This window comes from Anastrepha ludens, chromosome 6, assembly GCF_028408465.1.
Source record: "Anastrepha ludens isolate Willacy chromosome 6, idAnaLude1.1, whole genome shotgun sequence".
Lineage (NCBI taxonomy): Eukaryota > Metazoa > Arthropoda > Insecta > Diptera > Tephritidae > Anastrepha > Anastrepha ludens.
The window spans coordinates 51,940,298-51,954,456 of NC_071502.1; the positions used below are offsets into that span (position 1 = coordinate 51,940,298).

At 39.1% G+C, this 14,159-nt stretch overlaps 1 protein-coding gene across 1 annotated transcript; it reads right to left on the reverse strand.

Annotated features, from left to right (window-relative positions):
- Positions 1 to 3,422: 3,422 nt before the first annotated feature.
- Positions 3,423 to 11,923, reverse strand: LOC128867067 (uncharacterized). The gene is made up of 5 exons (XM_054108160.1): positions 11,823 to 11,923; positions 11,468 to 11,740; positions 6,827 to 7,749; positions 5,039 to 5,368; positions 3,423 to 4,492 (listed from the first exon to the last, which is right to left on the reverse strand). The coding sequence occupies exons 1-5, from the start codon at positions 11,921 to 11,923 to the stop codon at positions 3,423 to 3,425; spliced, it is 2,697 nt and encodes an 898-aa protein (XP_053964135.1).
- Between the last annotated feature and the right edge of the window lie 2,236 nt (positions 11,924 to 14,159).

Sequence of the window (14,159 nt, forward strand, 5' to 3'; positions counted from 1 at the left end):
CTCAATCAGAACATAATCGGTAGATGGCTAGAAAAGTTGTTTCTTCATGTCTGGTTAGTGAATATTTCATACAGTTTACCGAAAATTGAACTGTCAACCAAAACCAAAGCTGTTTTCCTCTGAGAATGCCTCCACAGTATTTTCGTTTAACATTTGAACCCTCCAACGATCCTCCAAAATAATTTTATTAGATTGAGATTGATTTTTCGATTTCGAAACGGCCCTCGCTAATAAGAAATATTAAAATATTTTACGAAAACATGCGCTATTAAATTTTATTACATACAATTAAAGACAATATTATTGATTAAAGTATTTTTATATAAGCTTTTTCAAATAATTTAGTTCAACTTGAGGCCAAATTAGGAAATGTTCAATACAGTGTAAGCAAATTGTGTGTCGTTTAGAGACAAAATGGTAGGTGGTCCCATATTCTACAGTTTTTCCTCTATCATATTTGCTATATCGCGTGCTTGGTTTTCTATGTACATATATAAAATTAAATCCAATTCAAAAATTATGCATCCAATTTTGATTTTGAATAACTTTTTTATAATTAAAAACAAAAAAATAATTTTTACTTATGCTGTCTAGTTCACAAACGTCAAATGTTTGTGATTGAATTGAATGAATGATGATTGATGCCATTTTCAAAAATTATAAATCCTACGATAGGGTGACCAATTTTTTGTCACTTGTATACGAGGACGGTTCAATAACTACCCGTGTTTGATGACAGAGGGCGTTCCTGATGGGAGAAGGTGTTAGCATCGTGTGCTATCAAAAGACGGCAAAGGAAATTTCAGACTACATAATTGAGGGTAGGTTAATTTGGATTTGGCAGCTCTTCGAGTAAGAAGTGTTTCGTGATTTTCGCTAAAGTGGAAAAAGAGCAGTATCGTTCGGTAATTCGCTTTTTGTTTTTGGATGGGAAAAAATGCGAGGAGATAAAAGCAAAGTTGGATGCTGTCTATTTGGGCGCTACGCCAATGACCACAGTTCATATTGGTTCCACGAACTTAAACGTGGCCGAACATGCGTTTTTGATGAGGAGCGACCAAGACGCCCGGCAGACGTGGTTACCGAAGAAATCATTCAAAAAGTTCACGACATCATTATCGCTGATCGACGAACGAAAGGGCGTGAAGTAGCATAGGCCGTAGGTGTGTCGACCGGAATGCCAATTAATATTTTACATGATAAGTTGGCGATAAAAAAATTGTCGGCCCGATGTGTGCCGCAATTGCTCACAATATTTGGAGCAGTTTAAGCGAGATCCGAGGGAATTTTTGCGTCGAGTTATCACCGTTGAAACTTGGATTCACCATTACACACCAGAAACTAAGCAACAATCAAAACAATGGATTTCTTCCGGTGAATCTGCTCCAATGAGGGCGATGACAATCCCATCGGTCGAAAACGTCATGGCGATGATTTTTTGGTATGCGAAGATCACTGGACAATACTACAGTGAGTCATTGGACCGCTTTCACAAAAAATTGAAGGAGACACGACCGCATTTGGCGAAAAAGAAGGTGCTGTTTCACCACGATAACGCACTAGCACATTCATCCGGAGTTGTCGCCGCCAAACTGTATGAATTGCTGCCGCACGCCCCGTATTCACCCGATCTACCTCCATACGATTTTTTCTTGTTCCCTAACATAAAGAAATGGCGGGCGGGAAAAAAATTTAGTTCAAACGAGGAAGTTTGAAGAGTTCAACAAATCCTACTTTTTGGAGGGGTTAGAAAAATGTCCGGAGAGTTGGGAGAAGTGTGTCTTTTTAAAAGGGGACTATGTTGAAAAATAAAAAAAAATTTTTTTTGGAAAAATGCTGCCTTCATTTCTAAACGCGTTCTAATTGAACCCCCCTCGTATGTATAGCAGATTTGTGTGATATTGCAATTCTTTCTTAAGATTTTATACAGAAAAGTCGCCGCTTTAGAATCCATCATTCGGTTAAGTTGGCACCGGTTAAAGACAAAATTAAACGGGAGTTGACCACAGAAATAATACTTTTACAAGTAATAAGAACAAAAAGGTGCGAATAATATATGTATAGGGTTATTCAATAGGTGCGCTTCAACTTTTTTTCGATAGGGAGGGCGAACGACGCAATATTTTTTATTTTTCGCTTGTCATTTGTAAACTTCATTAGTATACATTTCATCATGGAACGCTACACACTTGAGCAACGATTTCAAATCGTGCAATTTTTTTATGAAAATAATCGTTCTGTTGCTACTACTTTAAGGCCGGCGGGCCAATTAGACGTCCTAAATTCAGTAGTTTTCGCGAAGCCTTGTAGGATGAGAAAAAAAACAATTAGCCAAATGAAGTTTTGGGGATAGTTTAATATATATTTGAACTAAAAAAAAAAAATTTGTACAACCTCCAACAATATATTGTAAGCCGAGTTATCAATAGATTCCCAGAACGCCTTGCCACTGAAGTATCCAACTTCTGTACAAGATACAACTTGCAATTTTCATCTGAAAACATAAAAAAAAAAGATTATTAATTTTGATGTAATTATCTTCGATGTGAACTAAGAAAATTGGGAGAAACACGTAAAATTCGAGTTTTTGGGGAAGGTAGAAAAAAAAGTGGTTTTTCAAGGAAAAAAAAACTCTTCAACTGGGTAAAAAAGTCGCTTAAAAAAAGTTTTTGGATGTTTTTTTTAGTTCACATAGAAGAGAAAACAATACTTAAGATATCGCATTTTGAGTGAAATGGATAGCTCGTTTAGTTTTTTTGCAATCGTGTACATAAATTAGGTAAAATCGTGAAAATGAAAAGCCGAGAAAACGCGCTTCAAACTACAACAATAAGCGCACGGTTGCTCGACGCCGCACTACGCTCGGCTCTGTAGCTCTGAAAATTTGTGTCTCATGTTCTTGAATATCTAAGCTATTGATTTAAGAAAAAAAAAAATCGATTTTTTTGACCTTTTAATTGGCCCGCCGGCCTTAAGAGCATTACGGCCATTTTACGGTCCATTTAACAAGCCGTCCCGTTTTGGGGTTATGTGAAGTCATTGGTCTACAGTAACAAGCCGGCGACGATTTGTGAGCTCAGAGCCAATATTGATCGCGAAATTGCTGGAATTTCGGCCGATTTATGCAAAAGAGTGGTCGAAAATTGGGTTCAACGATTGGACTTCGTAAAACGTGGACCCGGTGGTCATGCAAAAGAAATCGAATTTCATACTTAAATGTATATGTTCAAACTCGATAATAAAAAAAAAATTAGTTAAAAAAGTCCGTTTGTGTTTTATTCAAAAAAGTTCAAAAGTTGAAGCGCTCTTACTGAAAAACCCTATATGTATTCTGTGAAACCCTTTAACTTCTTGTAATTCCATTTTATTAATATTTAGTTACATGTTATCATATTTTTCTTTAGCAGGAAATGTAGGTAAAATTAGTAAAGCTCTTGATAATAATCTATGCTTTCATATTCGTTTTCAAATTCATTCATTGTGACGTTTTGTGGCCGCATTTGAAATCGGGCACCCATCCCACGTACGCCTTCCATGCGAACTGTAGACTGCTGAGAACTGTGATGGCTTACCGCATTACTATTGCAACCTCGTACACCAGCGCTATGACAATCACGCTCACCACTGCGAAATGTACGATCGGCTACAGGCGGAAGTGTAGGCGCCTGAGTCAATGGTGGTCGATTATCGGAAATGTGTGGCACATTTCGTTGCTTGTTGAATTCTAAACCTTTGAAATATTGCATATAGTCATATGATTTCACATCTAAATAGTTTTCCACTGATAGGGTATCACTAATCGATGAGGGCATTTTTGATAATTCATTCAATGCTAACTGTTTCGAATCGATAGACGAACGATCGGTTTTGGCTAGAAGCCATATTTTATGCGATGTATAATTGATACGTCGTATACGCTTGTTGCCATATATCAAGGTTGGGCGCCAGCGTAGTGAGAAATAGACTGCTGCTACACCTATAAGACTACAGATGACGGTTATAAGTGTGGCAATTGTATAGAAAAGTGCTCTATCGCTGTTCTCTAGCCAAGGTTGAGCTGTTTCTAAAGGTAAATGTGCCGAACGACAGTTAAATGGCGAGGTCTCAACGCTAGCTACTGGTATCAGACAAAAGACGTAACTCTGATTTGGTGCGAGATGGTTGATGTCCATGCTACTGTTGCTGTTGATCAGATGTGTAGTGCTAACATTGTAACTGAGCGCCTGAAAATATGTTACTTGTAGTCCATCTGTAATGTTGCCAATTCGAAGTTGTACGCTTGTTGATGAAGTCGTATACACATTGAAACTGCCATCGTAGTCACACATCGCTTGGCGCTTTGTATACTTGCAAACTATAAACTTTGGAGAGAGGTCGCTATAGCATTCGCTATCAGTTGTGGTTGTTTGCCAAGGTGGAGTGGTGGTAGTATAAAAACTAGTTTTGGTAGTGGTAGTTTTCGGCATTGTAGTTGTTGATTCTAGGGTCGTATCTATGCGTTAAGAAACATATACATATAAATATAATTAGCTGTAAATATTATATTATTTAGCTCACATTTCATGCTACATCTCTATATTCTTAATAAAACTACTATAGTAAAGCGAAGTACAAGGAAGCGAAGTATTTTGAACATTGTCCGTAATTCTTCGACAAATTGAATACATATGTAGGTACATACATATTTGTAGGCTTGAGTATAAAAAAGCCAACTGAAATAGTTGTGACAAAAAATGTATAATCTTGGTATTTATTTAGTGCTGTATCTTGATATAGTACGTAAGTATAGTCGCTAGAGCAGTATTTTGCACTGATTTGCTGAACGTGCTTGAATATATGTAACTCGAAAATTTCGGGAATGTTCGAAAACTAATAGTGAAGATGGAGACAATAAGGGCTAGTTCAAAATGATCGGGAGAGAACATGATCCTTGATACTTGATGGTTATAGATAGTACATAGTACACAGATAAAAAAACAAAAACAGATATAAATAAAAATTAAAAAAAATATAATTGATTTAACTTTCGATTACCTACCAGTAGTGTCTTCTACTATAGTTTCACTTGTTGTTGTTGGCCACAGAACTGTGGATGTTACATTATCTGTTGTGAGCGGAGTTGTTGTTATTACCTCCGATGCAGTCATATGAGTCGACAATGTTGAATTGTTGAGTGTTGTTGTAGTAAGTGATGTTCCAGTGCTCCTAGATATGGATGTATTCTCAGTTGCATTAGTTGGACTAGTAGATATTGGCGTTGATGACAGTAAAGGAGTTGTATTCGTGGTAGTTATTGTTGTCGACATAGTTGAATTTAATGTAGGTAGGGCAGTTGTTGCTGTAGTAAGTGGCGTATTTGCTGTGGTGGCTAGAATTATAGGAATAGTTGAAATAATTAATGGCAGCGTGGTTTCTCCGGAAAATTTTCTACAAGCCCATTTTGTATTCAAATTGGCGCAAAATGTATCGATTGGTTTTTGAATAACTTTTTTAGCAAATAAAAACCGTCGGGGGAGCCTGTCGTCCCTAGAGGGTGCGTACTCAGGGAGTGGATAGGGAAACAGCTCCCAGATATGGGAGGTAAGAGAGAAGTGAAATATCACCCGCGAAACACACAGGTCGAAGGCGTAAACTTCGATCAAAAAAGGGGGGTAGGGGGGGGCAACAATGGCCGGTAATTTATCAGTATTACGCCATTTTACTGGCTACTGAATTTGCGTACTTCCTCGGGCTTTTTGTTCAATTTTAACAATGGTTTAGAAGCACACCATCTAGGCGATTAAGTATTCGTCTTGCGAGACCTGCACATTGGCAGAGGATGTGCTCTACTGCTCGCCCAGTTAGCAAAATCGTTCATTTTAACTTACAGGGTCCGGCACTCCAAGTGTAACCAACTTCAGATCGCTCCCGCAGCTTATGCCCGTGCATCAGCTGTCTGTTAGTTGGCGAAAAATTAAAATCAATAATGGATTTCAAACGTAATACTCATAGTTTGATGGCATTATATTTGGCTGGAAAATCACAACCAGCGATTGTTCGTGAGCTCAAGCATCTAATAAAGAAAAGTAAATAAAGTTTTTGATTATCGCATTATTACTCGCTACAATGATACTGATAGGGTTTATTTGACCGACTGTTCATACGAGAATTTGAGTCATCGATTGGCCACCAGGAGGCAGCACCCGCCACAGGTAATGTTTTGGGCCGCTGCAACCGCAGATGGGCGCTCTCCAATCGTTTTCATCGAGCCTGGAGTCAAGGTAAATGCGAAATATTATCGGGAAAGTATTCTGGAAATTGTTTTGAGGCCATGGGCAGGCAAACATTTCAGTAGTAGACCATGGACCTTTCAACAGGACTCGGCACCGTCTGACAAAGCTCGAGTGATCCAAGAATGGCTAAAAAACAACTCTCCGAACCTCATAACGTCCACACAATGGCACTCAAATTCACCAGACGCGAATCCGATATATTATTCTCTTTGGGTCATTTTGAAGAGCAAGGTCCGAACTAAAAGATTCAGCAGTCTCGAAGCGCTGAAAACAGCCATTATCCGCGAGTGGGCCAAAATACGTGTAAGTCACATTCGGGCAGCTTGCGATTCGTTTTTGAAGCGTCTCAAGGCCATAGTAATTTTGTATTATTTTCATATATGTATTTTTTACTTTGAATTGAATAAAAGTTATTTTCTAAACTAAATTTATGGCATTTTTTTATTGGTTACACTTCGAGTACCGGACCCTGTATAATTTAAAAATAAATCTGTCAATAGCCCATCCTTTATACAAAATACTTTTCGAGTTTTCATTTTAATCTCCCTACTTACCCTCACATTGCAGTTGAACATCGCGCATTTGCACTCCTTTTAATTCCACTGGAGACGCACATTCTATTGCTGCACCGGATTGGTCTTGCCTTTGTTTCACGTATTCGATGTTCACTATATTATCACAGTCGCATCGCCACTCATTTCCCGCCATTTGTATGCCGATGTCATTTAATGTTGCAATCGCTAGAAATTCACCATCCAATGTTTCCAACTGATTATTTCGCAAATCTAGTAACTTGAGGGTTTCCAAAATTCCATCAAAAGTGGATTCAGCAATTGTGCGCAGACTACAATTGGCCAACGAAAGCTCGTGGAGAGCCGACAACTTGATGAATGTATCACGATTGAGTGTATGATTGAAGTGCGTACCACTCAAATCAACAAATGTTAAATTACCGTACACCACGCTGCCGCCCAGCCACCCTGTGGGATCGTAAATGGTGACGGAATCGCAATTTTCCTGTGATTGTTGTAAAACAATACTGCTAAGTTTTGCAGCCATCGGCTGAAGGAAATTTTCGGCTATTAGTGGTGTAGATGTTTTTTGTTGTGTATTGAGTAATTTGAAATGCGTAACTGTTCCTAAACCTGCGAAGGAGTTTGCATTCAGTGATTGGAGCTGGACACCTTGTAGAGTTAGATTCACTAATTTTTGCACGGTGCTATATTTGAAAGCGTTATCCACGATCTTTTCAAGACTGCAATTACGAATTGTCAAACTGTTCAGATTAAAGCTGCCGGACATCGTATATTTGTCTATAGATTTTCCATCGAATGTACAATTCTCAATGGTGAGATCGAAATATTCATTGCCGCACCAGTTAATGAAGTATTCAAGTTCAATTATGAGAGTATAGATCGGACCGCCAGAGCAAACTACAGTTTTACATGAACGGTTGTCGGTACAGGTGAAGGAAGCGCTAAATAAATGGAAAACAATTTTTTGGTTTTTATTTCAATTTGTCTCAAGTTCGAGACATGTCTACAGATATAGTACTATATATTTATATATATAAGGTCATAAAAATATATGTGTGAATTAGAAATGTAATTTAACGGTCAAATACCTCATTTGTAAAATATAAATTTATGCGGGAGCTCGATAAAGATTAACAATAGACTTAAATATAAAAAATTTATATAAACTTGATATATTCGCAAGATAAACTGCAGAAACCTGCAGGTTTCTCTTCCGGAAGCACCGCAAGGAAATGCAGATCTTTCGGAAGAAGCGATAGATGAACTGATGGAGACATTCGCTTCTGCGTGTAACAGAGCTCTCGGGAGCGCTTGTCCACTAAGTCCGCCTTCCAAAAAGGAAAAGCCGCATTGGTGGACAACCGAACTAACGGAAACCAGGGCTCCATGGAGGCTCCATAGAACCAGAAGAATTAAGTCTCCCCCAGGATGGGAACTGTACAAAGTAGGGCTAGGAATCTACAAGTCCGAAATTAGAAAAACGAAGCACGACTCATGGAGGAGATTATGTGGAAGCGTGAAAGGCTGCCATGCGTTCGCGAGACTCAGACGTTTTCTCTCGAGGAGTTCCACACCTATGCGGTACCTGAGAGACAGCTCGAGGTGCTGGACGATGAGCAGCGAGGAGCCACTCAGGTTGCTTCTTGGCGCCCATTTTCCGAGAAATCCGGACTTGGGCAATATGGGCTGGGATAGGGTGAATAGCACTCCACACACCCACAGCCGCTGGCTGAATAAGCGACGCCTGGCTTGGACGATTGACTCGTTCAAGCTCTTCAAGTCACCTGAACCCGATGGCATTATACCTGCTCAGCTGCAGAAATCTGCTGAGGTATCGTATTGTTGGCTTCTGCCTATCTTCGCGAGCTGCATAGATAGAAGCTACATACCCAGATCTTGGAGGGATGTGAGAGTTACTTTCCGACCCAAGGCAGATAAGATCTCACATGTATCCCCTAAGGATTCCAGACCAATCAGTCTCTCCTCGGAGTGTAACACATGGCAAACATGTTCACGGATGGCTCGAAGTTGGACGGAAGGGTTGGTGGGGGAGTATTCTTTGAGGAGCTCCCCATCAAGCTCAAATTCAGGCTTCAGGACCACTGTAGTATTTTCTAAGCGGAGGTAGCCGCACTTAAGGAAGCAGGAGATTGGTTGCTTACTTCAATAATTACCATCACGGAAGTAAATATTTACTCTGACAACCAAGCGGCAATAAGGGCCTTGGGATCGTTGTTTGTGCATTCGAGATTGGTCGGGGAATGTCTGGCTTCTCTCTCGATTACATCCGAATATTTCGATATCAGGCTCATTTGGGTTCGCGGTCACAGCGGCATAGAGGGAAACTGCTGGGCTGATGAGCGGACTAAGCAGGGAACTTTGGAGACGGTTTCGTCGCAAAATGAGAGGATTGGGGTTCCCTTAAGAACCAGTGGTCCACTCCTGGAAAGATGGACCTCGAATCAACTCAGCGAGCGCTGGGCTAGTGCGCAAACGTGCAAGGTCGCGAGATCCTTCTAGTAGATCGCGGACGCTCGAGTGAACTTCTAAGACTTCAAAATGGCAAATGTTTCAAGCCATATGCCATGTCACTCAAGTATGGGGATACACTCTATTTGAAGACTTTGTTAAAAAAATCACGAAACTTTCGGAATGCTCGCCTACTTATACCCTAATGTTGGATATGAATATGGAAAGTGAGCACATATACAAGTATGCGCTTGCACTACTTCTAAATTTTATAAAGGGTGATCAGATTGCAGGAACTTTCTCCAATAGGGGTTTTTTGACAGATCAAGTGGGACTATTGTAAAACTAAATACATAATTTTCATTAGCAGTATTCATTAACATTTCATCACAGAAAAACTTACGCCTCAACCACGTTCACAAATCGTATGTGCTTAGTCGAGCCATAAGTTCTGTTACAAGTTAAGTTCATAACAGACATGAAATTACAGTACATTAATCATGCAAATTTTGGAAAAAAAAATTTTAAATTTTCATTCGAAATGGTCACTATTTGCTTTTCCACAAGCCTTCAAACGATTAGGCCATTCAGCTATTGCAGCAGTTTCCATGAATATTGACGTCGCTACTCGAACCAAAGATTGTTTAAGACTCTCCAAATTTCTGTAGGTCTTTGACAGGCCATGTTCTCCTTTTCTTACCACAAAATGTAGTCCAATGGATTCAGATCTGGGCTTCCCGACGACCAATCTTCTGCGGCTATGAACCCAGGAATAAGGTTTTTTAGCCACTGCTGGGTGGTTTTTGTCTTATGGGCTGGAGCGAGATCTTGCTGGAAGATCCAACGTTCTCCATTGAAGAGAGTACCGGTCAACAGCTTCACCACGCCTTCTAAGACATCCTCCTGATACACTTTTGTCCCGGTCTTAACCTCTTTTTCGCCGAAATGAAGAGATGTAACGTCTTTATAAGACATTCCCCACCAAATTATCACGAAAGCTAGACGGTAGCCATGCTGAAACCTTGGAACAATATTTTTTGCGTCTTTAGATTTTGTCGCTTTGCTTATTAAAAACTGCTTCAATAGTGAAAATTTGCTTATCTGTGAAAAAAATATTTTCATGGCCATTGACCGCGTGCCACCGAAGAAGTTACTTGCATCTATCGTCTAATTTTCTTCAAGCGCGTTTTCAAAACGCCCGTTGAGCGGCGGAAGGCTTTTATATAGAAATAATCTCTAATTAGTATTGACATGGAACTGGTCGATACATTCATTTCCCTGGACATGATTTTTTGCTTTCTAAAGGGATTTCTGCGAATTCTTTCTCGAACGGCTTTTATGCTTGCACTGGTTCGAACCACGCGAGGACGACCACTTCCTTTTCTGTCTGCCACTTTAGACGTTTGGGCAAAACGATTGATCGTACGGTAAACAAACATTCTCGTGTAACTCTCACTTCGCACTTTTACCACACTTTTGTAATGCAATCACTGCAATGCGATTTTCCTGAGCACCCCACTCCATTGTTAACAAGTGAAATTTGCTAGGAAATTGAGTATAATTTATGATTAGATAATGCATACGAACAAAAGCAAAACTAAGAGAACTCTTTCTGCAAATTTTTTCTCGCCGTATGCATTGTAAAATTTGTCACTGTATATATATAATTGGCGCTTACACCCTTTTTGGATGTTTGGCCGAGCTCTTCCTTCTATTTGTGGTGCCCCTTCTTGGTGTTGTTTCCCAAATGAAGAGGCCTACAATTTTAAGGCGACTCCGAATGGCAGATAATTTGAGGGACTTTTTCATGGCAGAAATACACTTGGAGGTTTGACATTGCCTGCCAAGGGGCAGGTTCATTTTCATTTGGTGTTTCACGGAGATTCGAACCTACGTACTCCGAATTCCGAATGGTAGTCACGCACCAATCCATTCGGCTATGGTGGCCGCATTACAGTTCCATTTAAAATGACGAATGCCGTACTTCAGGCGAAAAGCATTAGGCATTGAAAATCTCTCTGTACCTTAAACAAGAAGCGCATATTGCATCATGGATTAACGCTTTCGCTACCGTTTGTTTTTCAGATTTCTCTGATTAAACGGCCCTCATCGAAAAAAGCTCTTAGTGAGTAAAAGTTTTGTGCGCATTGCTAATACATATCGACATTAATAGACGACTGCAATACTTACTAGGCTGCTGCTTTTGCTCCAGCTACCTCCGTGTCCTGCAATGCAATATCGGCTACTCTAGCATTTATATCGTCATCAGCACTTCCGTCCAATACTTCTTCCATTTTTGCCACTTTTGTTGCTAAAAGTTCGTTTGACACCTCCTTCAGGCGCAACAGGTAAGTAGTGTTAACAGCCGTCAGCTCAGTTGATTCACCTGAAAAGTCCACATTGCTCAGAACCAGCAGTAATGCAAAGCCCCCAAGCAGCGTTATGACGATGAATTTCATCCAGCTTTAGAGCAATCAAACGGATTACGAATTATTAATTAATATCAGGAAACGAGAATATCAAATTCAGAATTTTCAAATCTCACCAAGTTCTTTTGGGCTCACGTAAACGTTTACGCTCACGTTCCTTTTTCCGGGCATTTGTGTCTAGTTCGTGATTTAAGTGAAATGATTTTGAATTAAACATTTTTGCAAAACACTAATCCCTCTATACACACATACACACACACACATGTGTATATAGATATGCGCAGTTACAGGGGTTTTGTTCGTTGATGGTAACGATTTCTACGCAAATGTTGTTCAGTCAACAATTCTCAATGAACTGAGTATTATATTTCCAGATTTCCAACCATTTTCCGCAAATCTGAAATCCGTATGCTTTTTGTATGTAAATATATATTATAATTTATTTAATGAATAACTAAATTCTATTTGCTTATCGATATGGTAATAAATTTACGATTATACAGTTTGATAAGTCATGCAGCAGAAGCATTTGTGTGAGTGGGGGCGTGCGTGTATAAATATACAAATTGCACAGGTATGCGTATTTTGTTATAAATAGTTTCGAGTGCATCACTCTATTAAATACACATACATACCATTAAAACACACTTGTGACCAAATAGCAGCCGAATTCTGCAGTGAAACGCGTAAGCTGCCTGTTGAATGAAGACCTGTTGTAATTTAATATATTTGTCTGTGATTTATGCGCGTACGCATGTCATTTCGTTTAATTGTAAGCATTCATTTGCAAACGTTTGGTAGATTTAATAAACAATACAACAAAGTCAGTTATCAGAACTGATATAATGTAGGAATTAGCATAGATTGCGGATTTTTACAAGACCTCTTTATTAGAGGATTATTTTTTTATCCTGGTTCAGTTTTATACCATTAGGATGTTGTGTGAAAAAAGTTATAGAGTTGAATTTGCGACCCGGCAAAGCGCACCTATCCAATAAGCACAGTCACTTCGTGCTTACATTACTCTAAAAAAAACTTTTTGGTTTCATTTACTGAGTGGAGTAGTGGGGCCCAGAATCCACAAATCATTCACTCTCACCAGGGACACCACCATCTTCCAAGCTGAATTATACGCCATAAGAGAGTAAAGATTAGAATACTCTCGGACAGCCAATCAGTTCTAAAAGCTTTAGATAGCTATACCTACAACTCAAAAACTCTCTTAAAATGCCACAAGGCACTCAATAACCGGGCATCCAAAAACAATATCTCATTAATTTGGGTACCAGGATATGAGGGATATGACGGCAACGAAAAGGCAGACTTTCAAGCCAAAAAAGGGGCAGATGTAAATTTCATCGGACCTAGTCCCATGTTTGAATTTAACAAAAACAGCAAACAAAAAGTTAAATACTGGGCCAAAACTCAAATAAATCAGCATTGGAACAACGTAGAAGGTCTTAGACACTCCAAAAAGTTTCTAAGTTTCAATGCTAAAAGAGCTAACATGGCCCTCACGTTAAACAAAAAGAGCATACGCACTCTCCTCTCCTGTGAGAAGGAAAAAGTTTTTAAACAAGTTCATGCTTATAGGTGAAGACCTTCAATCACTCCCTCAGAAGGAGCTGGTACAATTCATAAGCATACTTAAGAGTCAATATACAGCATAGGGTGCACAATAGATCAATATGGTCGCAGTGCTAAAGGCCCATACCTTAACCCTTTACTACCATTAACCATTAACCATTACAGAGTGGTTAAGCATTCATTTAAAAGGCATAAGTATTTGTTGGGTTGGGGAATAAGTTCATAGTGGGGGTTTTTATATTTTATTTTCCAACATTTGTTTGCTGCTTGGCAAAGGGTAAGTATTCGTTCGATAGAACTCGTACCTGCTCTACAAAACTATGTTAATTGTATTTTTGAGTTATTTAATTTTTTATTAGTTTTGAGGCTTAGAATTGGAGTAATTTTTTTTTTAGTCTAAATTTTAGGATGCGGCGCCATTTTGTTTGGGAATGTACATACATATATTCATGTTACATAAATAGTATGAATTATAAAACCTAAGTTAAATGCTTGCTGGGTTAACAATTGTTTTATACATTTCTCTTCAACGGTATTTCAGTACAAGATTCAAATACGGTCGTAAAAAACCTAATTTTTAAGTTTTTTCTGGGGATTCTATAGAGACCCTAGGAGGTTGGGACTTTCCTCGTTATAATGGTGCCACGCACCCTCGCCCTCCGCCCTCCAACTAAACATATCAGGGTATTAATGGAAAGTTTAGCCCTAATAATTAGATATCTGAGTTGATACATCTTTCACTCAGTCAATGGAGTTCTCAACCTTGCAACCTATAGAATCTGTATTATCAGCTTAGCTGTTTCGTCGGCAATTTCGTCAGCATTGCTGATTTTGTTTGATAAATTAATAACGAGCATTTAAATGTG